A 21,197-nucleotide genomic window follows, 5' to 3' on the forward strand; every position below is an offset into this window, starting at 1 on the left:
TTCCCACCATGGCTAGCCAAATCTGGTTGCTTCTCCCACCTAATTGAATCCCAAACGATCGAGCAAGGTGCTGATTCTGGGCAGACTTAGAAGCTGAACCTGCCATAGTGGTGCCACTTTTGTGCCTGGATGTCAGTCAAATCACGGGTTTTTTTCCTTCCTCCTTGCAGCAGAATCACAGCAGGCATCACTACCTGGCAGTGTTACATGCTGTCAAGTCGCCTCCGCTTAGGGTGACTGCATGAACGAGGGATATCCAAAGGGTTGTGTCCTCAGCAGCCCGCTTCAGCTCTTGCAAACTCAGTCCGTCTCTTATATGGTCTTCCTCTTTTTCCTGCTGCTTTCAACCTTTCCTAATATTATTGTCTTTCCCAGAGAACCCTGCCTTCTCATGATGTGGCCAAAGTAGGGCAGGCTCAGATTCAACATGTTTGCCGACAGAGATTGATTTGATCTAGGACCCACTTATTTGTCTTTCTGCCAATCCAGCAAAGCTCTCCTCCAGCACCATATTTCAAATGAACAAATCCTTTTTTCCCCTGTTCACACCCACACATAGCGATCAGGATGACAAGTTCCATAAATTTTCAATACTTCCGATCCCACCTGTGAAGAAAATGGTGGATTTTAGAGACGTGTTCTAAAAAAACATAAATGGAGTGAAATATCCCGTCCACCCTCCCCCCCAAAATCAGACGGCACTAAAGGGAATAAAGCACGAAACAAGTCCTTGGGAAACGGCATCCCTCGGCCTGAATCCCTCCTCTGTTCTGGGACGGTGGCTTTTCCTCCCATGAGCCGTTGGAGGTGGTTCAGCTCAATTTCTCAGAAGAAAAAGCTCTTCTGTGGCATTTCTGACATCTTCTCGTGCATTCACGCCTCTACACAAGCAAGGGAGAGTCCCTCACCCCCACCCCCGGGCTTCCTGTGACTGGCTGACTTCGGAGAACCTTCATGCTGGTTTGGTGCCCAGGTGCAGCCAAGGCAGGCAGCAAAAGTTTGATTTGGATCATTTTTTTTTTTTTTGCAAACTGGGCAACTTCGCATCAAAGAGTGGGGGGAATAACTAAGATAACGACATCTGTGGCTCTCTGAAGAAAGGCCAGCATGGGAAGCAGCCTCCACCTCCTCCATGCCACGCTCCTCGGCTTGCTCTTCACAGGTAAGGGGGCTCGGCCCAAAGGTCAGCTGCAGAATGGGCAGCAGCAGGACGCAACCTGATTCAAGGCCCGGCCTCAGAATACAAAGGAAAAGAAAAAGCGGGGGCCTTCTTGGGGAGGGGACTCCTCGACACTGAAATAGGTGTTGCCAGGGTGTTCTTTTCCACTTGATATTTGCCCACAGTGGTCTTTTGGACTGCTTCCGAGTGTCAGCACATCTCAAGAGCCGCCCTTCTGTTTGGAAGGGGGGGGTTGTTTGCTTGGGTTCAAGCGAGAGTGAAGGTGCCCTCACATCTTGCACCCCAGTGGCTGGGGTGGGAAGGCCTGAGCCCACAACTGTCTCTTCCGGAGTTCTTGCAGTCCCCGTTGTGCTTAGCCTCCATCTTCCATCTTCCATCCCAAAGACATCAGCCTTCACTGGGTGGGGGGTGGGGGGTGGGGGGTGGATGCCCCCTGTCAGAGAGCTCATCCTTGCCTGGTGGGAGCAGCATTTTTTCCTTTCGGCTTCCAGGTGTTGCCTGGAGGGAACCACAAAGACTAATAGCCGTCCTTGAGTGGTCTCATCACCTCCTCCTGCTTTCCTCCAGTCCCCTTTTAACATCCGCAGCGAGAATAGCCAGCCCCACCACCTCATGTGGCAGGTGGTTCCACATATTAACTCTCTGTGGTGCAGGGAAATGTCCCCTTCAGTCTGTCCTGAATCTCCTGCCACCCACCTCCACTGGATGATGCCTGCAGTTCCAGGTTATGAGGACTCCACTCTGTCCTCTTTCCCTCATTTCATCCCCTTTCGCACGATCCTTAGTCGTTGTCTTCTAAACAAAAAAAGTCACATCTTGATTAGCCTTGCTTTGTCAGGGAAGTTGTGGTTCCAGGATGTTCCTCTCCAGATGGGGCCATCACCATGGGGCCAAAGGCAAAGCCACGCCACCGCGACTTGCTGTTTGGTCACCCCTGGCAGGCTCTTTGCCTTCGCTGTTCCTGTCTCCTGCGAGGTCCAGAGCGGACGCCGTTCCTTGTTGTTTGTCGTTTGGCAAGGTGGAGGAGCCAGGCTTTCTGATGTAGGGTGTCCGCGTCTACCTTTGTGGCCTGGTTGGTGCTCTTAGATCCTGTGGATCTCACCAAGCGCTCACTAGGATGCAAGCCCGCTTCTTCTCCTCCCTTGCTAGCCTTCAGCGGGGGTGGCCACTGGCCCGCTTTGAGGGGAAAGAAGTTTGCAAGACTGCCAGAGGGAACCCTCCTTCCGAAGGTGGCCTCCATTTTAAGACCCACCCTGCGGAGGCTTAATTTAAAAGCAACCCCCTTCAGAAAGATTAAAGAAGGAAAGCCAAGGACTTCGATGTTGCCCATCCACAGGTAGCTGCACCTGAAAAGCAGCCTCAGTGGTCACTTGGTCACTCTCTGCCCCCCTCAGGTGAGACGCCTTGTAGTTTTGTTCAGATTATATTGAAAAAGCCACTGCTCCTTTTGCATCTGAATATCGACATTAGCAGATGAAATCGGAGGAAGAACAGTGTCCTCTTCTGCTTGGCCCCTGCGTCTCAAGCTGTGATCCTCTCTCTTCCTCTCAGGTGTTGTCATCTCTGAAAACACTGGACCGCAACCAAGTAAGTTGTATCCTGCTTTTCGTGGCGGTGGAGGGCCATGCTTCTTGCCGTGGCCCAGGTGGCTCTCGCAGGTGCTCTGCAGCCTGGTCAGCAAGCGCCTGGGCAGTTGACCGCCAGCCAAGGCCTGGCCTTTCTGCACCCGGAGACTCACCAGCTGTGGGATAGGAAGGGAGCCAGAGGAACGGCAGCCCCCCCCCCCCTTCATGTGCCTGCTTCCCTAGCATAGCAGAACGTTTGCTAGGGTGGGGCTGGCATCCCGCCCCCCCGAGTCAGTGCAGGAAGAGCCCTGACCGTCACCCTGCATTGATGTTAAACAAGGGGGCAGCCTCCATGGGGGAGACACTGGACCCACAATGACTCAGAGCCCAAGTCTGGGGGTGGGGTGGCTGCTGGCCGCTGGTTCCCAGGGAGAAAGAAGCCTCTTTGCCTCCCACCCGCCACATAAGGTCTCCTCGGCCGCCCCCAGTTCCATCCGTGCCTCTCAGAGGAGGGGTCCTCCTGACCTCAGGTGCCTCCGCTGGAAAGGGGTTCTCGGGGGGGGGCAGTTGCTTCTCTCTTTGCTTCTCACCCCAGCCCTCTGCACCTTTTTTGTTTTGCTTTTGGTTTTGTTCTGTTTTGCAGATGTCACCATCCAGTTGGTTTCAAAGCAGAAGGAGAGAACGGTCAGCCTGCGGTGTCAAGGAAGGGATGTGGCCACCTGGTTAAAAGACGGGGTTGACCTACAGCAGGGGGGTCAGGAACTGCTCTTGGGCTCCCCCTTGGATGACCCACGAGGGGTCTACTCCTGCCGCACAAGCCCACGGAATGAAGAGGCCTCCTTGCAGGTGTATTTCCGAAGTGCGTGAGCCGTCCTCCACCTTTGCCTCCTGCTTGGGGCCATTTCTCCCCTTTTTAGCTTTGGGTGTGTGCGGCAGGGGAGGGGGGAGTTGCTGGGAGGAGTTCCTCCTGGGGAGGGGCTTTGAGGTGGGACGAGGCCAAGGGAGAGCGGTGGTTCATGGCCATCACAGGAAGGTGAGAGAGACGAGCTTTCAGGGAGAACTGGGGTGGGGTGGGGGAACGGGACCTTCTCTCCGGCAATCTGAGCGCATTTGAGCATTGTGGCCTCTGTTTAGCTGGTCTTGGTGAAATCTTCAAGGTTTCCCTTCCTCCTAAATGGGTGAAATGAAGCAGTATTTATCACCCACTGTTGTTCGTGATTGCTTAGATATTCTCCAGTGCCCGATTCTTCTGCATGTTAAAATCATAACTGCATGCCTTCAAGTTGCCTCTGGCTCGTGGCGACCCTCTCCAGGGTTTTCTAGGCAGGGAGGGCCCTGAAGCAAGTGGCCGTGCTCTTCTTCTGGGGCTGCCCTGCGACCTCCACGGCTGGCTGCCAAATCCTGAATGTCACCTGGCCTCTCTGGTGCCCCCCCCCCCAAGTGGCAATGCAGATTCAGAGGCCAAACCCAGAGAAGTCGTTGGGGGAGCACGCCGTCTCTGCTCGTCTTCTGAGCCTCTCTCTGCTGCAAGCGTATTCTTTCCCAGGGAAGGGGGTGATGTCTTTTGGGTTGTTGCCTGTGCTGGAGGCTGAGTGGGGGTTGTCCCTCGCGGAGAGGGTGTCAGAGAGCCATCATCAGCAGTGCCTTAGATGGCACTCCTGAAGCAGATGGTTGGGATGGCGTGGGGCTGTCAGCCTCGTCCTCTGGCCTGGAAGGTCCCATCCCTAGCCCCTCCATGGGAAGGGAGAAGCAGAGGCACCCTTTCTTCAAAGGCAGCCCCGTGAGGGCCAGAGGGGTAAGGCTTGCTGGTTATGCCCTGGCGGGGCCAGGATGCTTAGCCAGACTTTCTCTTGCCACAGTGTGCCAGAACTGTATCCAGCTGGACTTGCCCACAGTCCTGGGGCTTCTGTTGGCCAGCAGCGTGAGCACAGTGTTCCTGGCAGTGGCAGTGTACTGCCTTGTCACAGGGGAGCCAGGCTGGCAGCCTCAAGGTAAGAAGCAGGCGTGGAGGGCTGGCCTTTGCTACAAGGATGGGGGGGGGGCGCAGGGGACAGCGGGAGAGATTTTCATCAAACAGGAGCCGTCCCCCTCTGCGTGCTGTGTGGGCAGCAGGGAAAAGAAGGGCTGTAGTGACGGTGGGAGGGGGGAAGGGCTGGGATCACCCAGAGGACACCTGCCCCCTTACTGGGCCTCCTGCCTACCTGGCTTTCCTTGGGCTCACCTGCCACTCCGCCCGATTCCCAGCATCTCAGGTTTCCTCTTTTGCCTTTCCAGCCTCGGATAAACAGACCCTCCTGGCCAACGAGCAGCTCTACCAGGTGGGTTCCTGGCTTCTTATTTGGCCAGCCTTCCTCTCCTCTTCCTCCTTGTGCCTGCAGTGCCTGCTGTGGCAAACGTCCAAAGTTAAGAAAGGGGGGGGGGGAAGGGTGAGGCCGGGGCAGCCCGTCCTGGAAGGCTCCGCAATGACCCAGCTGTGTGGTCAGTGGCCTTTGGTCATGACTTGTGGGTCACGTTAGCACAAAGTCTTTTGCATGTCTGGGCAGTGCCAGGCGCAGTGGCTTGGCTCACCTTGGTCACTAAGGAATGTGCCAAAGCCCAGCTGGGGGTGGCTGCCACTAGTTGTGGTGATGTCGCCCACCTTAGAGGGCTTTGAGGAAGGAATAGGTGGCATTTTAGGGGAGTCCAGGGAATGGTAGCCGCTGCCCACATGTGGTGCCTGTCCTGGAGGTGCCACACAGGAGTAGGACCAAGGTGGTGGGAGAAGAAGCCCGTTTGCTTCCACATTGCATGGAACAAATTAACTTGCTTTGCCTTTGGGGTTAGTAAACACGGGCCTCATTTCCAAGTCTGGTCCCTCAGGCTTGGAACAGGGAAGGAAAGGTGTCCCTGGAGGGAAGACCTGTCGTTGGCTTCTAACTGCAAAGCTGCCAGGTCCTATGATGCCCTTGCAATCATCTACCCCTGGAAAATTGTGTTGCAGCTCATCTCTTCCCCTTCCCCTTTATTTGAGTTCGGTCAAAGGAGACACTGGCAATACACAGATATGCCTCAGATTAGGAAACAATTCTCACCCCTTAAAAGAGAAGGAAGAGGTGAAAGTTATGCCAGGCCAAGCAAGTGGCAGGGACTCGGCCTCTGCGGGCATTTGCCATTCCAGGCCAACAAAGCTGAGAAAGCAGCTTCCGTACGCTACTCTCAGCAAGCAGAACATGGGGAAGGGAAGGGGCAGGCTGGGCCGTGCCTGCCTGGGCCTCCACATGCCGCAGGCTTGGCTTCCTGCTTTTGTTCCATGACAGCAGGTGAATAAAGTGGGGGCTGACCATAACCATACAGGTTTCTCCTCTCTTCCAGCCTCTTGGAGAGCGCAACAACGGACAATACAGCCACATAGGGGTGGCCAACATGCGCCGTCGTTGAGTGGAGTGTCGGGGACCCTTTTCTGCCGCTGCCCTTCCCTCTGCCCTGCCTTCATTCCTTGGATCCCTGCCTGATGATTGTCCCTCCTGCTCTGGGGACTCAGCGTTCTAGCAGGAAAGGTGCTGCTTCCCACGGCAGAAAGCTGGGATCTGGCTGGGGATTCCTGCCTTGAGCGACACCTCTGCCTTGCCTTGCATGAAAGGGCGAGAGGCCATCCGCTGCCCTGCTCAGGATCTGAAGCACCCTGAATGCTGAGAAAGTCAACTGCAAGAGTTTACCAGGGGTCTCGCCCCTGTATCCCTTCTCTCTTCCTCAATAAAAGTGTTGCTTTAAAGTCTTAAACGTTGCCCTCTTACATGGTGTGTGCGCCTAGAAGGATGTTGCATTGCAAGGGTGGCAGTGAGACCTAAGGGCTTCAGCGACAGGAAGTCAGTGGTTGTGCACTGGGCACTCATTCAGGGAGCTGCATGGTGGGGGGGGAGGCTGTTTGTGCGCAGCTGTGGGTGTTGTTTGTGTTGTTCTTGACGTGCAGCTGCACTTGTTCTCTGACCACATCCTGTGGAAGGAGCACAGCAGCTGAAGCGGGGTGCTGGTGCTTACGTGGGACCACTGTTCTTCCTTTCAGCCACGGCTGCCACTTCCTGTGCTGATCTGGCTCTTTGGAGGGCTGATGGATCAGCTCTTGGCCTAGTCTTTGCACAAACAAGACCAGCTAGCGACACCCATCAATCACAGTGACAGATAATCTCTCCCCCCTTATCACAACAAAAACATGCTGATCTGTGGGAAGTTTTTAGTGGAAAGTATCTTAGTCTAAAGATGGACCTTTAGACTAAGATACTTTCCACTAAAAACTTCCCACACTGATCACCCTATCTCCTGAAAAGGACAAAAGCTGTTCCCACAACTATAAATACTCAACTATCCAACAAACAGCAACAGATCATGGACAGAGTTCCTACTCCAGTCCTCTGAAGATGCTAGCCACAGAGACTGGCGAAACATCAGGAAGAACAACCTTCAGAACACGGCCAAAGAGCCCGAAAAAACCACCAGAACAATCTGTGAAAGTTTATGCCGATCCAGTTTTGTGGTCCTGAAAGCACCACAAGACTCAGCATTGTGAAGACCGCTGGGGCCTTTGCCTCTTCCGCCCACATACCGAGGAAGAAAAGAGTCTGGGGCAGAGACCAGGCGAGGGAACAGGTTGCAGAAGCTTTATTAGGACTCCTTCCAAGGACAACCAGATGTGAAGATGAAAACGGGTCTTTTTCAAAAGTTCCAGGTGGTGGTGGCAGCTGCTGTAGGGGTGACCTAAGTCATGCCTTGTGGTTTCCTAAAAGGCAGGATGAGTAGCACAGTGCTGGTTGACTGGCTAGTTTTGGCATTGGACCCAGTTGGCTCACATCGACCCATCCCTCGGTCACAGGAGCCTTGTGCATGGCCCTGGTGGCTATGAGGGGTTATAAGGGAAGCAGGGGGCAGAGGGTGGAGGAGGCGCCTAAGCTCAGCCAACTCACCGAGCCAGGGCCTCCAGAACTGGGCCAGACTTCCTGCCCAGGGCTTTCCCCATTCCCTGGATCCCACCAAGCAGGATGTAGGTTTAGAGATTCTGGGCTCAGGAGCACTGAAGATGCTCAGCTTTGGAGCCTGCCTGCTGACCCCAACTCTGCCCATCCACCCTCTTTCCCTGTGACCCGTCCTGGTGTGCAAAGGGGCCCTGAGAGCTCCCTTTTTGCCACCACCCACCACCCACCCCCACCCCCACCCCCATCAGCAGCAGCAGCACTACCTGTCCAATGCAGGACTGCAGGTGAGCCAGCAGGAGGCCCAGAAAGGAAGAGGCAACACCCAGAGGTTCTCCTTCCAAGGAGATCAGGTAGCCTCACCTGAGGCACACTGAGCCATGTGGAGGAAGCAAGCCACGATTTGGGGGGGGGGGGGTGAGAGAGAGAGATTTTCCAGACGACAAAGCTCAAAGCGGTGAGAGGAAGCAGCCGATGCGAAAGGAGCGGGGGGGGGGGTTCCGAGTGCTTCTCATGGCCACTGTCATGGGCTGGTGTAGAAGAGGCATTTGTCGCCGACCGTCTGCCCTCTGATGAGGTGCCCGTGGCGGGCGAGCTCAGAAGATCCGAGGCGCCAGTCCAGCATACACCTCCCTCTGGCCTTTCCGGATGGGCTGTGGGGAGGGACACAAAAGAGGTGGAACTGGGGGCCCAGGTCACTGGGTGGGAGGCCGTGGCCCCACCTCACCTCTCTTGACCACACGGTGTGGGGCTTCCCCATCACCCCATGGCTTTGCACCAGATCTTGCTGGAATCTTTTCCGGCCCCTCCCCGCCCCCACCCCCACCCCCACTCCCAGGCTTACCTCGTAGTCAGGGTTGGGGACAGGTGGAGGAGAGTCCACTTTCTGGCCTAGAACCAAGCACAGAGCCGAGCATTGGTCACCACAGCTGAGGCTCAGAAAGGGGGGGCAACAATGGGGTGCTTCCCTCCCTCCCTCCGTCCCTGCCTGCCTGTCTGCCTGCTTACACAAGGGCTCCTGACCCCACATCATCTCTCTGGCTCCGGGCCTTTTTCTCAAGGGAAGGGTGCCTGTTCCTCCACACACACACACACACACACACGACCAGAAGCCCTTCTGTGGGGTGCCCTTTGTTGCTACCCCTGCCACTGCTACGATCCCTTGGCCTGGGGAAGGCTCCACCGGCACTCTCCAACCCCCCCCCAGCCCGGAGTTGCCCTGCCTTCCCACTTCCTTCTGCCGGCCTCAGTCGAGAAGAGCATCTTGGAGCAGGGGCAACTGCTGCCATGGCCTCCCCCTCCAACTGCAAAATGCCCCCCCCAGGAAGAAGCCATAAGATGCCCCCCTCAAATGCCATAGTGTCAAGACAGTCCCCCCCCCGAATTGAATACACGAGTTTTTGACACCTCACAGGATGGGGGTGGGTGGGGGTGGATGCTTGACACAAAGCCCCTTACCCCCCCCCCCACTTGACAACCTCACCTAACGAAGAGGAAGTCATGAGAGGGACCCTTCTCCCTCACTGGCCAAAGGGGCCTCTGTCCTGGCCGGCCCCAACTCCTCTCTTGGAGCCAAAGATAAAAGGAAACTGTTCTGCTGAGCTCCCACCCCCCACCGCCGCTGCCGTCTAATGAGTGAGCAGTGGGGGGGGGGCTCAGGAAGAGGTGCTTGGCCTTCCTCTGCCCAAAGACACAACCCAGGAAGACCCTCACCTTTTGGCTGCCCCTTTTTAGCCTCATGCTTGAAGATGGTCGTACGGCTCCTGCTGCAGAAGTAGACCAGGATGAGGACACCAAGGGTGACCAGCAGATCGGAGACGATGACGCCAGCCACAAGCCCAAGGCCCAGATCCACGCACCCCTCGCAGACTGCCAGGAGAGCGAGAGAGTCAAGGCACAGGCTGACGTGGAGGGGGGGGGGACACCCGTGGGAGCGACTCTCTTGCCCAGCAACCCTGGGAGGAAGGGTCCTGGTCTGGGCTACCTAGACGGGGGGCGGGGGGGCGGGGGCGGAATCTAGAGGCTGAGGATCAGCACTCACCACCTCCTCAGACGCCTCAGCCTCCCTTGCCTTTCAAAAAGGCGGGGAGATCTGAGGACCAGTTCTCCCGCCCTCATACCCACCAGCACTGACCTTTGACTTTCAGGTAAATCTTGTGAGTGGCCTTCACACTATTGCAGACATAGACGACCCCTCGCTCCATCTGTTCCAGCTCCCCCTCCTCCTTGGCAGTCCAGGGAGTCTCCTGGCTGACCTCCACTTCTGACCTTTTCAACACCTGATCATCCTCGGGGCAGGTGAGGGTCACCGATGTTTCCCCGACAGCCACATCGATCCCTGAAAACAAAAGAGGAGGAGGAGGAGGAGGAGGAGGAGGGACAAAGGCAGAGTACCCTAGCCCTATGGGTGGGGGGGGCGCGGTGGGGTGGGGGGGAATGCATTAATCTGTTAAGAGTGAGCGGCCCCTTCTTCAGAGACAGGACAGAGTCCAGCTACGTTCAGGCCATTTGCAAAGCATTGGGTGGAGGCTCAACTGCCGGACAGCTCAGTGGTTTAGGTCTCTGGCTGTGGAGCCAGAGGGTGGGGGTTTGATTCCCCCCCAGGCGGCCTTCCTAACAGGGGGCTCGATGATCCATAGGGTCCCTTCCAGGTCAGCAGCTCTAAGGTGTTGATGATTCACCCTCCTTAAGGGAAGCTAGATCTAGGGAAACGTACCCCCCCCCCCCGCGGACCAGTCCCTCATCCCAGCCTACCAAAAGCCCCTCCTTCCCACTCCACAGATCCTGAGGTCCATCATCCCACACCCAGCCTAAGGGCAGAAGCTCCCTGGAGAAGCCACCTATGGCCCTGGCAGAGGCATCTCTCTTACCTTCTCTTGTTCCTCTGGCTGGGCAAGCTGCAAAGAGAAAAGACGGGTGGCGTGAAGGAGGGTTGGGCACCCTGGCGCTGCCTCCGACCCTCGCTGGGCTGCTGAGCCTCAGAGATCCGCCAATGTGGGCAACGCTGCTTCCACTCCCGGCTGCCACGGTCTGTTTGGAGGACTGGAACTGCCTCTGGACTGGAAGCGTACCTCGCTCCGTTCTTGGAGATTCCCCTTTCGCCACATCTTTCCCATTTGCTTCCAGGCACGAGCGTCCCTCCTGCCTCCCCCCCCCCCGTCTCTGCTTCAGTCTGCACTCCCTGTGAACCTGGGGGCCACCGTTCCTAGGTGCCCCCCCCCACTCCGAAGGAGCTTCCCGGAGAGAGTGAAGGCTGAAAGGCCAAAGTCATGCCCCTTGGAGGCCCCTCTCCTTCCTTCCCGCAGGAAGACCACCACCTGCTTGTGTTTGCTCCACCATGGCCATGCCCGCCCCCCATGCAAAATGCTCTATTATGCCACCTGCAGGAAAACCCCAATTGTAGCCACTTCAGCACAAATAACTATTGTTCAATGGCTTGGAGGTCCACCTCAAGATGGACCAAAGACGGCGCCACTTCTCACAGCATGCCGTTGATTCCCCCAAGAATGGCCCCTGGCCTCGAGAGAGGAGGACGCGCAACAGGAAGGGGGCAAGAGCCTGTGAGCTCTGCGGAGTCCCTCTCCTCACTCCCAGTACGAAAGCTTGCTTCGGAGTCCTCTTTCCAACAACCCAACCGCATCAGAGGCTGGCTCCTGCCCTGAAAACCTCCAAGAGCACTGCTGGCATGCTGGAGGTGGATCAGGCCCCAAGCCGGTCTAGTCCAGCCTTCCACTCCTTCTGCAGCCCAGCGGGGGCCTGTGGGGAGCCTGTCCATGGGGCAGACGGGCCAGGAGCCCATCTCCACCCTCTCTCTTATGTTCCCCAATGACAGATATACAGATGGAGGAGACATGTTACAAACCCACCCCCATTCTAGGAGCCACCCTCAGCCTTCCTGACGAATGGCCGTTGGTGGCCCAGACCTCCATGAATTGATTTCGGCCCCTTTTGGCAGCCAGGGGTGTGTGTGTGTGTGCACGCGTGCACATGTGTGTGTGTGAGAGAGAAAGTGAGAGGCCTCCTATGACCTGGCAGGGCTCTTCCACGCACACCCTGATGTCCGGACGTTCCCCTTTGCACTCAGCTTTACTTACAGAAACAGAAGAGAAGGGCCACCAGGGCACCAGAGCGGGAGCCCGCGTGCATCTTTCCGCCTTCTGGTCTCGCCTCTGGTCCTCGTGCTTGGCCGTTGTTCTCCTGTTCTGTTCCAGCTTGAAAAGAGGCAGGAGAGGGGAGGAAGGAACCCAGTGGGGTGTCCCCTAACGACTGAGCCCAGGGAGGACGCCCTGTGAGCCGAGCGAGACAAACACGCAGTCTTTCCAGTACAACAGCCTCAGTCAGAGCGACCCAAAGTGTCTGTGGTGGCACAAAAGCGGGGCCAGGAAGTGCAGGTCTGTGAGGGTGGCTGCAGGCACACACGCACACACGCGCATGCGTGCGCAAGACGATCAAAAGGCTGAGCCCTCGGTGAGGCCCCTGGGCCGAGACTGAAGTGGAAAGGCAGACCTGGCCCCGGCAGGAGGGGCCACTGCTGACCGCCCACCGCCCACCGCCCACCCGTGGACTCACCCCACCAAGGCAAAGAGCTGACGGGACTCCCCAAGGCAGATGCTGGCTGGTCGCGGGCATGTCTGTGCTGCGGAGACCACCTTGAGCTCTGCCAGTTCAGCTCAGCTGAGCTCAGCAGCCGGAAAACTGCAGGCAGCTTTCGAACCCCAGTTCGTAGATGAAGGGCCACTGAGATTAAGGGCCAAGGGGGGGGGCAGAAGGAACTTGGAGGAGGCTGGCGGGAACCTGTCCCTACGCCCAAGGTCTCCCCCAGAGCCCTGGGCCTGGGCCCGTGCCAGGAGGCCCTGTCTCTTGTGGCACACGTGGCTTGAGTCCCAGCCGAGGTAGCCACTCCTGGGATGAGGGGTGTGTGTGTGTGTGTGTGTGTGTGTGTGTGTGTGTGTGTGTGTGTGTGTGTGTGTGTGTGTGTGTGTGTGTGTGTGTGTGTGTGTGTGTGAGAGAGAGAGAGAGAGAGAGAGAGAGAGAGAGAGAGAGAGAGACTTCCCACCTGCAATGGGTTTGGGCACTCTGCCCTGTGGTGCTTCTGGAGTCCTCCTGGCCCCCAGGTTTGCTCAGCTGCTGGAGAGAGAGGAGGAGGCAAGGAAAGGGGATTCATCCAGGGAAGAGAAGTGGCTCCCCCAGGTGAAGGACAATGGATCGGGGCCATGGCTGCAGCTGGTCTCCTGCTCCACCGGCCAGCTCCTCCTCAGAGGCCCATGGACAGCTCTTGGATGCAGGGGACAGTGGCCTGATCCGGCTGCAGGGCTTTTCCCAGGCACACCTATCCTGCCTGTCAAGACAACAGAAGCCTAAATCAGTACAGTGGGGTCTCTACTTAAGAACTTAATCCGTATTGGAAGGTGGTTCTCAAGTTGAAAAGTTCTTATGTTGAATCTGCATTTCCCATAGGAATGCATTGAAAACCATTTAATCCGTATCTGCTTTTTTCCGTCCATAGAAACTACAGTACAAAGGAATAAGGAGCTGCGCTGCCTTATTCAACGCATGCCCTTGGCAGCCCCCAGAATCCTGCAGCCTTCCCTCCAGGAGGAAGTCTTCTGTGAGATGTACCAAATTTTGCAACTGCCTTCCTGGTAATTTAAAATGCCCCCCCCCCCCCGCTTCTTGGCCTTGGTTGGGGGCGCTAAGAGACCACCTCTCTTGCCCCGGCCGCTGGGATAGGAATGTGCCTCACCCGAGGGTCGGCATAGGATCACGGGCCGTCCCCTCTTGCTTTGAGATGCCACCCAAGCTGCACCTCGTTCCGACTGGCCGCGGCCCTCTCGGCGCCGCTCCGAAGGGCGCCAGCACGAAGAGAGCGCTCCTGAGCATATGAGAACGGCCTGAGTCCCCGCACACCCCCCCACCCACTGGTGTTCATCTGCCCCACGCATCTGAAATCGAGAGGGGCAGCCCGAAGAGGGACCTCTCTGGGGAGCCCCGCTCGCCTCCCCCGGGAAAAAGAGGGCGGCGGCGGCGGCCGGGTCAGGAGAGGCGCTTCCAGCCTTCCCTGCTTTGGCCGGTGGGAGGGCTGGAGAGGAGAGACGGGGCGGGCGCCGGGCGGGGCGGGGCGGCCGCTGGGCTCCACCTGGATCATTCTTGCGCAGGAGGAGCACCTGAGAAGAGCCGCCGGACCTGCTCCGTTGGGCCGCCCTTGGCCTGGCCGAGAGCGCGCCCATGACCCCTCCGGCCCGGGGCCTGTCCGGCCCCCGCTGGGTCGCCGTCCTGCTGCCGCCGCTGCTCGGTAAGTCAGAAGGTGCGGATGTCCGCAGCGGCTCTTGAGCCCTCGGCCCGGGTGCCTTCCAGGCGGCGAGAGCGGCTCACCTGTCCTCGGCCGGTGCCGGGCCCTGCCAAGCGGAGGCTCGCACCGAGAGCCAGCCAGCTAGCCCAGCCAGCCACCTCGCGGCAGAGGAGCGCCCGTCGTCGGGGCAGCCAGCCCGAGAGCCCCAAGCCTCCTGCTCCCGGCCCGGGCCCTGGGCCCTCCCCGCTTGGCCTCTCCCGCAGCTGGGCCGGCCCTCCGTTCGTGGGGGGGGGGGGGAAAAGCCGAGCGCCCCACCGCTGCCTCTGGCCCAGCACCCCTGCCGCCCTTCTCTTTCCGGGACAAAAAGGAGTGGCGATTCCCTTTCTTAAGAACTCCCAGGGCCCCTCGCACCATTGCACACCCCAGAACACCTTCTGGCTCCGTCTTCGGCCCGTATCGGGGGCTCCTGATAGCCTGGGCGGCCTCCCGAAAATGAGCCCCGCGCGGCCCAAACCCTCGGCCGTGGTTGGCGAGATTAGACATCGAGAGCCGCCTAAAGCAAACACTGCACGGCCTTGTTCCCGGTCGGTCTTTGCCTCCCTCTTGCTCTCCCTGGCTTTGCAAGAAGGCGGCAGGCCTGCTTCCTTGGGGAGGTCGTTCTCATTTTTTCCCCTCCTCCCCGCCTTCTCGGGTGACAGGGACCTTTGACCCATCTCCCCTTCACACGTTTTTTTCCTGGACTGGATCGCACTCTTTGGGGAAAGGGCCCCTTGCACCTTTCTGGAAAGGTGATCTCCCCTGTTCCGCTTTCCACTGCATCCGGTGCAGAGACATCCTGCCGGGACATGCGCCGCCAGCCAGGCCAGGCCAGGCTTGCCCAAGGGCAGCCAGCCACTTGAATAGGTGCACCACACACAGCCACCTTTGGGGCAGCAGGGAGTCTTTCGCAACTTCCCGGGAGAGGAGGACAACCCTCTTTTGTGAGACTCACCCTGACTCACCCTGGCGGAGGGGATGGTGGAGAGCAGGTCTGAGCAGCTTTGAGGTTTCTCCCAGCAAGGACAGGAGGTGAGCTCTGCTCTCTGAAAAGTTAGCTTGCAAGGTCCCCAATCAGCAGCAGGTGGTGTTTATGTCTCAAGTCAAGCATCTGGGATAGCTGCCTCCGGGGGTGGGGGGTGGGGTGGGGGGGTTGGCACTGGAGTGTCTCACTCATTCTGAATTCTGGCTTGGGGGGCTGGGCCTTCAGGTGTGTGTGTGGTTCAGGGGAGGTGGAAGAAAGTTTGCCTGCTTGCAGCCCTGGCGAAAATGCAGTCTAACCTTTGAGGGCTTCTGTGGTTGCTCTCCCTGAATCTGGCACAACCAGTCTCTTGCACCGCCAGCTCAGCCATGTGGGAGGAAGTGTGGTGAGTTCTCGGCCAGTGTCCCCACCTATTCACCAGGGAGAAATGAAAGGATCGGTGGAAGGAAACCCCCTAGGGCCCTTCTCCTGAAGGTCCCTCCCTTGTGGAGCCGAAGTCTGGCCGGGCATGCCAGCCAGGCCCTCCTTCCCTCTCCCAGCCTATCTGGGTCAGCTTCTGGTGGACAGTCATGGTGGGTGGGAGAGGAGTCAGGCAGGCGTTCTCTCCTTGCCTTCTCTGGGCAGCATTTGTCTTGGGCACCTTCCTGCTTGGTTTCTGAAGTCAAGAGAGATCAGCCCTGTTTGGGCTTGGGCCAAAACTGTCAGCCTTGATGCCAAGCGAGAAGATGGACCGAGAGCTTCCCCCGGACCCCTGCAGAACTCTCTCTCCTTTGTGTGTTTTCTTCCAGGGCTCTGGCCAGTGACAGCTATTGAGATTTACACCCCCGGGAGCCTGGAAGCTCTGAATGGGACGGATGTTCGCTTGAAGTGCACCTTCCACAGCCACATCCCTGTCGGGCGGCAGCTGACGGTCTCCTGGAACTTCCAGTCCCAGACTAAGAGCCGCACGGATTTTGTGAGTCCATCTCAGCCTCTTCTCTGAAAGAGCACACGGCGCTTCCTGCCATGAGCGGAGGCCTGGTCACAATCCAGTGGTCTACTCGACACAGAGCAGAGTGAGAGGCCTTTGGCCTTCCAGAGGTTTCAGGCTTCACTTCCTGGAACCTCTGTTGTTATTTATTCCTTTAGTTGTCTCCTTTACAGACCACCTTTCTCCTGAGGAGTGGACTATGGGTGTTGTAGCTGAAATGGGACCAAGAGTTCTCAGACCCTCCCCTGGAGCATTGGGCATTCTCTGGCCCAGTCTCAACCCAGCACTCCTGCCTTAGAAGTTGCCTCCCCTTCCCACACTCGTGGCTTCACCCTCCAAAGAGCAAAGGCCAGGCAGGGAGTGTTAGCTGGTGGAGTGGGAGTGAGATTCCAGAGCCCTCGGAGGGACAATCAGAAGCTTGTGGGTGGGTGGGGGCACCTATTTGGAAATACCCTCTTGAAAGAGTGCCGTCCACTAATCTGACCATGTCCGCCGAATGCTGGTCTGTGGAAGGTGATTTGGGCAGCAACCCCCACCCCCCCATGACTAATTGCACTATGAGAGGAAACAGCTGTGGTCCTATTCTCTGCAAAAGCCACACATGTGCACATGCACTCACTAAGTCCAGTGGGAACCCAGCCCTAATTGCTCTCCTCAAGTAAGCTTCACCAAGAACAACACTTTGTAATGGCACAACCCAAGACATTTTGCCCCCTGGACGTGGAAGGGCCATAAGGATGAACAGTCTTGCTGTTGAATTCAGATGCCCGTCCTTGCCATGGTTGGGTCCTCTTGTCCTCCCTTCATGGCCACTCTTGGCTGGTGCTAACTCTCAATCATCCCCACAGTTTCATCCCTTCCCCAAATGAGGTCTTCTTCCTTTAAGAGATTTCTGATGTCCTGTCAGAGACTTTCCTTCTTGTGGGACAGGAGCTTTTTCAGAAGAGGAGTGACCGTAAGGAAGGTGAACCAGTGAACATCTCTCTCTTTCTCTCTCTCTCTCTCTCTCTCCCCCTCCACCCCTGCCGGCTAGGTTTTGTACTACCACGAGGAGGTCTATCCACCCCTAAAGGGCCGCTTCATGGGCAGGGTCACCTGGGATGGCAACGTCTTCAAGAACGATGCCTCTATTATGATTTGGAACGTGAACCCCAGTGACAACGGGACCTTCCAGTGCCAGGTGAAGAACCCACCCGATGTGGATGGCGTGGCTGGGGAGATCCAGCTGAGTGTGGTGATGAAAGGTTGGTGAGTGAGGCAGGGGTGAAGCAGAGGGTGGGTTGGGGGTGTTTGTGGTGGATGGGGCTGAAGAGGCTGCGGCAGTAAGACACGAAGGGCTCCTTTCTCCCTCTCGACCCCCCTCCCCCTCCCCCCACCCTTCTTCTCTCACCAGTGAGTTTTTCAGAGATCCATATCTTAGCCCTGACCATTGGGATTGCTTGCGCTGTGATGATTGTCATTGTGGTTGTGATTGTCATCTTCCGTCATCGGCGGAGGGTTCGGCAAGACAAGAAACTGGAGGTGAAACTGTAAGTGTCCACATGAGGTGTTGATCAGCTCAGGAGGGCAAGTTGGCCTGGCCTGTAATGAGGGCGGGCTAGCCGCCTCGTGCCTGGCCGTTCCCTCCTACTATATGGTCACTGCTTTAGTAAAAACTGCTCTAACTGGGAGCCGGAATTACAAGAATTCTGCTGGTTTCCTCTCTGAAGAGAGGGAGCATTTGGAGCTGTTGCCCGCCTAGGCTAGAGGGGCTACTGCCCACCCTCTCGCCTGGTTCCGAGGCCTCGAGTGCATGAACAGAGAGAAGTTCCCCTTTCAATAAGTCAAAGGGGAAGCAGAAGGAGTTGAGTGGGGCACAGAGCTGGCTAAGAAGAACAGGCCGCTGTGGGGCACAGGGGCTGACCCATCAGGGAGAGAGACCTGAGCCACCCAAGGCTGCGCTACATGTATTCTGAAGGAGCAAGGGGAAAGTGTGTGTGTGTGTGTGTGTGTGCATGGGGGGGGGAAGGCAGTGCTCCCAGGCCCTCTCGGCCTGAGGTTGGGGGGGTGACGCTCCTGCTGTCTTTCTCCAAGTCCTGGAGGGGCTCCATCCCATTCCACAGAGAGGCCAATCAGGCTGGCTTGCCTGCTGGTTGGCCGAGCAGCTGAGCTCCCCCCACCTCGGGCGACTGTCTCTCTGACGCCTCTTTTCCTCTCGCTGAGAAACAGGCCTGAGAAGGAGAAGCTGAAAGAGGTTCCAGAGGAGAAGGAAATGTCCCAGCTGGGAGAGGAGGCCTGATCCTGCTGGTAGGTGCCTTACACACCCACACCCACACCCACACCCCCACCCCACACACACCCCCACCCCCACCCCCATGGCAGGTGTTGCCTGGTTGTCAGGCAAGCAGTGAGGCAGAGGGGATGGGAAGGGGAGGGGAGGGAGGAGGCTTGGTCTCAAGAGCAGACACTCTGGCCCTTCTGGGCAGGGTGTTACCCCTTGTGTGAGAGCCAGTCTGGGGTAGTGGGCAGACTATATCTTAGGAGACCTGGGTTCAAATCCCCACTCAGCTATAGAAACTCACGGGAGGGGGGGAGGGGGCACTGGTAAAATCACTCCTTAAATGCTTTGAAAATCTTATTAGGGCTGCCAGAAGTTAGATGGAACTTGATGGCTTGTAGTAACACCAGCACCACCAGCAGCAGCAGCAACAACAACAACCCCCACTTGTAGACAGAAAGGACCAGGGCGGATCTTCCTCCTTGCCCTCCTGAGCATTGTGCTGCCACTGCAGCAGCAACCTGCCAGTTCCCCTGGAGCGATGCTCCTCAGGTCAACCTGACCTGTTTAGAACTCCTTGCTAGTCACCGAGCCAGCAACCCATCCAAAAGTGATCACATGTCCACCTTCTTCTTCCCTAAAAGGTTCCACCACACACACCCTCCCCAGTCTTCAGCTTGGATGCCAAGGGACTAGAAGGTGCCTTTTCAGGGCTCTGGACCAAAGACAGGGGTTAGAAAGAAGAGGCTGCTTTCCTTATCCTGGAGGAAGGAAGACTCCATTCAACATCACCTGTAGCCACTGGAGTGAGAGGAGCCTCACCACACTCGCCTGTGTAAAAGGAAGCACAGACCACCTGCCAGATCAGGCCTTCTTCCGCAGTCTCGCATTGACAAGCAGGGGAGGGGGGCGGTGTGGAAGAGGGGCGTTTTCTCATTTCTTCTTGCAAAACTGCCCCCTTCTTGAAAGCACAAGAACAACATTCCTGGAATCAGAGAGAATTGTCTAGGCAATGCCATGTGAAGCCAACAGGGCCACGAGCAGCACCTGCTCCACACCAATGTTTTCCAGAGAGAGAATCCATGGCAGGGAGGCTCCCTTTTTCTCCACTGCCGGGAAGTAACCCTGCAGAAGCTGCCAGGAAAGAGAGGCCAGGCCAGCAAATCCTAGAAGAGGGACCTGCTGCGGGGGGGGGGGGACTGGACTTGAGGGAGCCCCATCTTCCTCCTTGTGTGAGCTGTCCTCTGAAACAGACTGGGAAGAAGCAACTAGCAAAAGGTGTGTGTGTGGGGGGGTGATGACAGCCATGCTGTCCACGAGTGCCACGGGTGGGCTGGCGGGCTGTGCAGTTGTTTTGGCAGCCAAAATGGGAGGGTTTGCTGAGTGCTTTCCCTGCCAAAGGCCAATCCAAAAGGGGAGGGGGGAGGGGGAGAAAGAAAGTGTGTACATACCCTGTTTCCCTGAACGTAAGACCTAATCCTGAAAAATAAGCCCTAGTATGATTTTTCAGGATGCTCATTATATAAGCCCTACCCCCAAAATAAGCTCCAGTTAAGTGAAACCCCACCCTCCACCCTTGTGCAGCCACCAGAAGTGGAGGACACGATTGTCTTTGAATAAATGTATTCAAAATTGTTGCACATGGGAAAAAAATCCCCTGAAAATAAGCCCTCATGCGGGGTTTTATTTTGGAGCAAAAATTAATATGACCTTGTCTTATTTTCGGGGAAAAACTGTAAGTACGCACTGCAAAAGTGCCTTTAATCACCTCCTCCAAAGTTCTACAAGGCTGTTTGAATACTAACTGCAAACACAAGTTTCCGGGTGGAATGAACTCCCTCCCACTCGCTTTGCCGTATGTTTCATTTCCCATAATTACTTTGATGCCACTTATTCATAAAACCCTCAACAGAACAGGACCCTCTTTTTTGTAAGGGGGGGGGGACAGAATTACCTCATGCTAGAAGCACGCAAATGCTCAGCACAGCAGCCAAGAGTCAATTGGGGGGGGGGACTGGAGCAGGGAGGGTATCTTTATGAAGCTGGCAAAGGGGGCCATCCCCCAGCAGCTCCCCAGGCCATGCCTCGCCTCACACCCGAGCCCACAGCTTCTCGGAAAAGGCCGGGAGCTCTCCTCTTCTGGCATTCTTTCCAACGAAGGCTAAATTGGTCTTTGTGACCTGTTCCAGAAGAGCCTAGCTCCTCATCCTGATGGGTGGCTCAGTTTCGGAGCCCCAGCGCTTGGGTCAGGGCAAAACCGAAAGCAGAAGAGGCGGAGAGTTTGCTCCAGCACCTGCAGAACGTGGTGTCCCACGTTTGGTGGAGCCCGTTGGCCCCGTGGCTGCAGGGGTCGGAGTTCCTTTGAGGCGACCGGCTGGGCCCCTCAGGCAGCGACCCGGTCCCCATAGCTGAGCCGGCCTCCTCTCCGTGTCTGGAAGCTGCACAGCCCACTGACGAGCAGAGCACAGCCCCTTGGCCACCTCAATGAACTGCCGGGTTGCAGTTTAGGTGGTTGGGGGGAGGAGGGGGAGGAGGAGGAGGATTTATCCCCACACAGATGGGAAGCCCCCTGGGGTTTGCTGTCAGCCCCCCAAAAGCTGCCTTCACTGCCTTTCATAGTAGTCAGCCTTGCACATTTCAGATCCAGGACAACTTGGTCCCTGGCCAGAAGGGAGGGTCCCTCTGCTGCTGGGCCCCTTCCCCCCCCCTTACATTGTTTGCAAAAGGCTTGATAAATGTTTCTATGCAAATAAACTCATAGATTTTGGTAGCAGCAATTGTGTCCCTTGTTGTCAACAGTCAAACCAAACAAACTGGCTACAGTACTGACTGCCTCAGCAAAGCACCCCAGAAAACGGGGGGGGGGCTGCCGACTCCTGCTGCCCCCCCATTGTTCCTTCCATCTAGGTGGGGCTCCCCTGAGGTACACCGCCGGAGCAGGAGGGCTCAGAAGGCCGAGGTTCTCCGAGCCACCA

General features: G+C 57.1%; 3 protein-coding genes across 5 annotated transcripts; 2 read left to right on the plus strand and 1 right to left on the minus strand.

Annotated features, from left to right (window-relative positions):
• Window positions 1–530: 530 nt before the first annotated feature.
• On the plus strand, window positions 531–6,504 carry LOC110079201 (T-cell surface glycoprotein CD3 gamma chain). 2 transcript variants are annotated; one of them, XM_020794080.3, is made up of 6 exons: window positions 531–1,162; window positions 2,732–2,767; window positions 3,389–3,604; window positions 4,605–4,736; window positions 5,020–5,063; window positions 6,097–6,504. In XM_020794080.3, the coding sequence occupies exons 1-6, from the start codon at window positions 1,108–1,110 to the stop codon at window positions 6,160–6,162; spliced, it is 549 nt and encodes a 182-aa protein (XP_020649739.1). In that variant the 5' UTR covers window positions 531–1,107; the 3' UTR covers window positions 6,163–6,504. The 2 variants fall into 2 exon arrangements, with proteins under 2 accessions (XP_020649739.1, XP_020649748.1); XM_020794089.3 differs by lacking the exon at window positions 4,605–4,736 and having other exon boundaries at window positions 930–1,162.
• Window positions 6,505–8,109: 1,605 nt separating this feature from the next.
• Window positions 8,110–12,215, minus strand: CD3E (CD3 epsilon subunit of T-cell receptor complex). 2 transcript variants are annotated; one of them, XM_020794109.3, is made up of 6 exons: window positions 11,783–12,215; window positions 10,559–10,585; window positions 9,823–10,026; window positions 9,402–9,454; window positions 8,533–8,579; window positions 8,110–8,341 (listed from the first exon to the last, which is right to left on the minus strand). In XM_020794109.3, exons 1-6 carry the CDS (start codon window positions 11,832–11,834, stop codon window positions 8,212–8,214), a joined length of 513 nt encoding a protein of 170 aa, XP_020649768.3. In that variant the 5' UTR covers window positions 11,835–12,215; the 3' UTR covers window positions 8,110–8,211. The 2 variants fall into 2 exon arrangements, with proteins under 2 accessions (XP_020649768.3, XP_020649761.3); XM_020794102.3 differs by having other exon boundaries at window positions 8,114–8,341; window positions 9,402–9,557; window positions 11,783–12,203.
• Window positions 12,216–13,810: 1,595 nt separating this feature from the next.
• MPZL2 (myelin protein zero like 2) lies at window positions 13,811–20,995 on the plus strand. Its single transcript, XM_020794123.3, has 6 exons — window positions 13,811–13,980; window positions 15,784–15,950; window positions 16,999–17,209; window positions 17,359–17,494; window positions 18,174–18,251; window positions 18,867–20,995. The coding sequence occupies exons 1-5, from the start codon at window positions 13,914–13,916 to the stop codon at window positions 18,241–18,243; spliced, it is 651 nt and encodes a 216-aa protein (XP_020649782.2). The 5' UTR covers window positions 13,811–13,913; the 3' UTR covers window positions 18,244–18,251; window positions 18,867–20,995.
• The last annotated feature ends 202 nt before the right edge of the window (window positions 20,996–21,197 follow it).

The sequence above is a fragment of the Pogona vitticeps genome, chromosome 8, assembly GCF_051106095.1.
Source record: "Pogona vitticeps strain Pit_001003342236 chromosome 8, PviZW2.1, whole genome shotgun sequence".
NCBI lineage: Eukaryota > Metazoa > Chordata > Lepidosauria > Squamata > Agamidae > Pogona > Pogona vitticeps.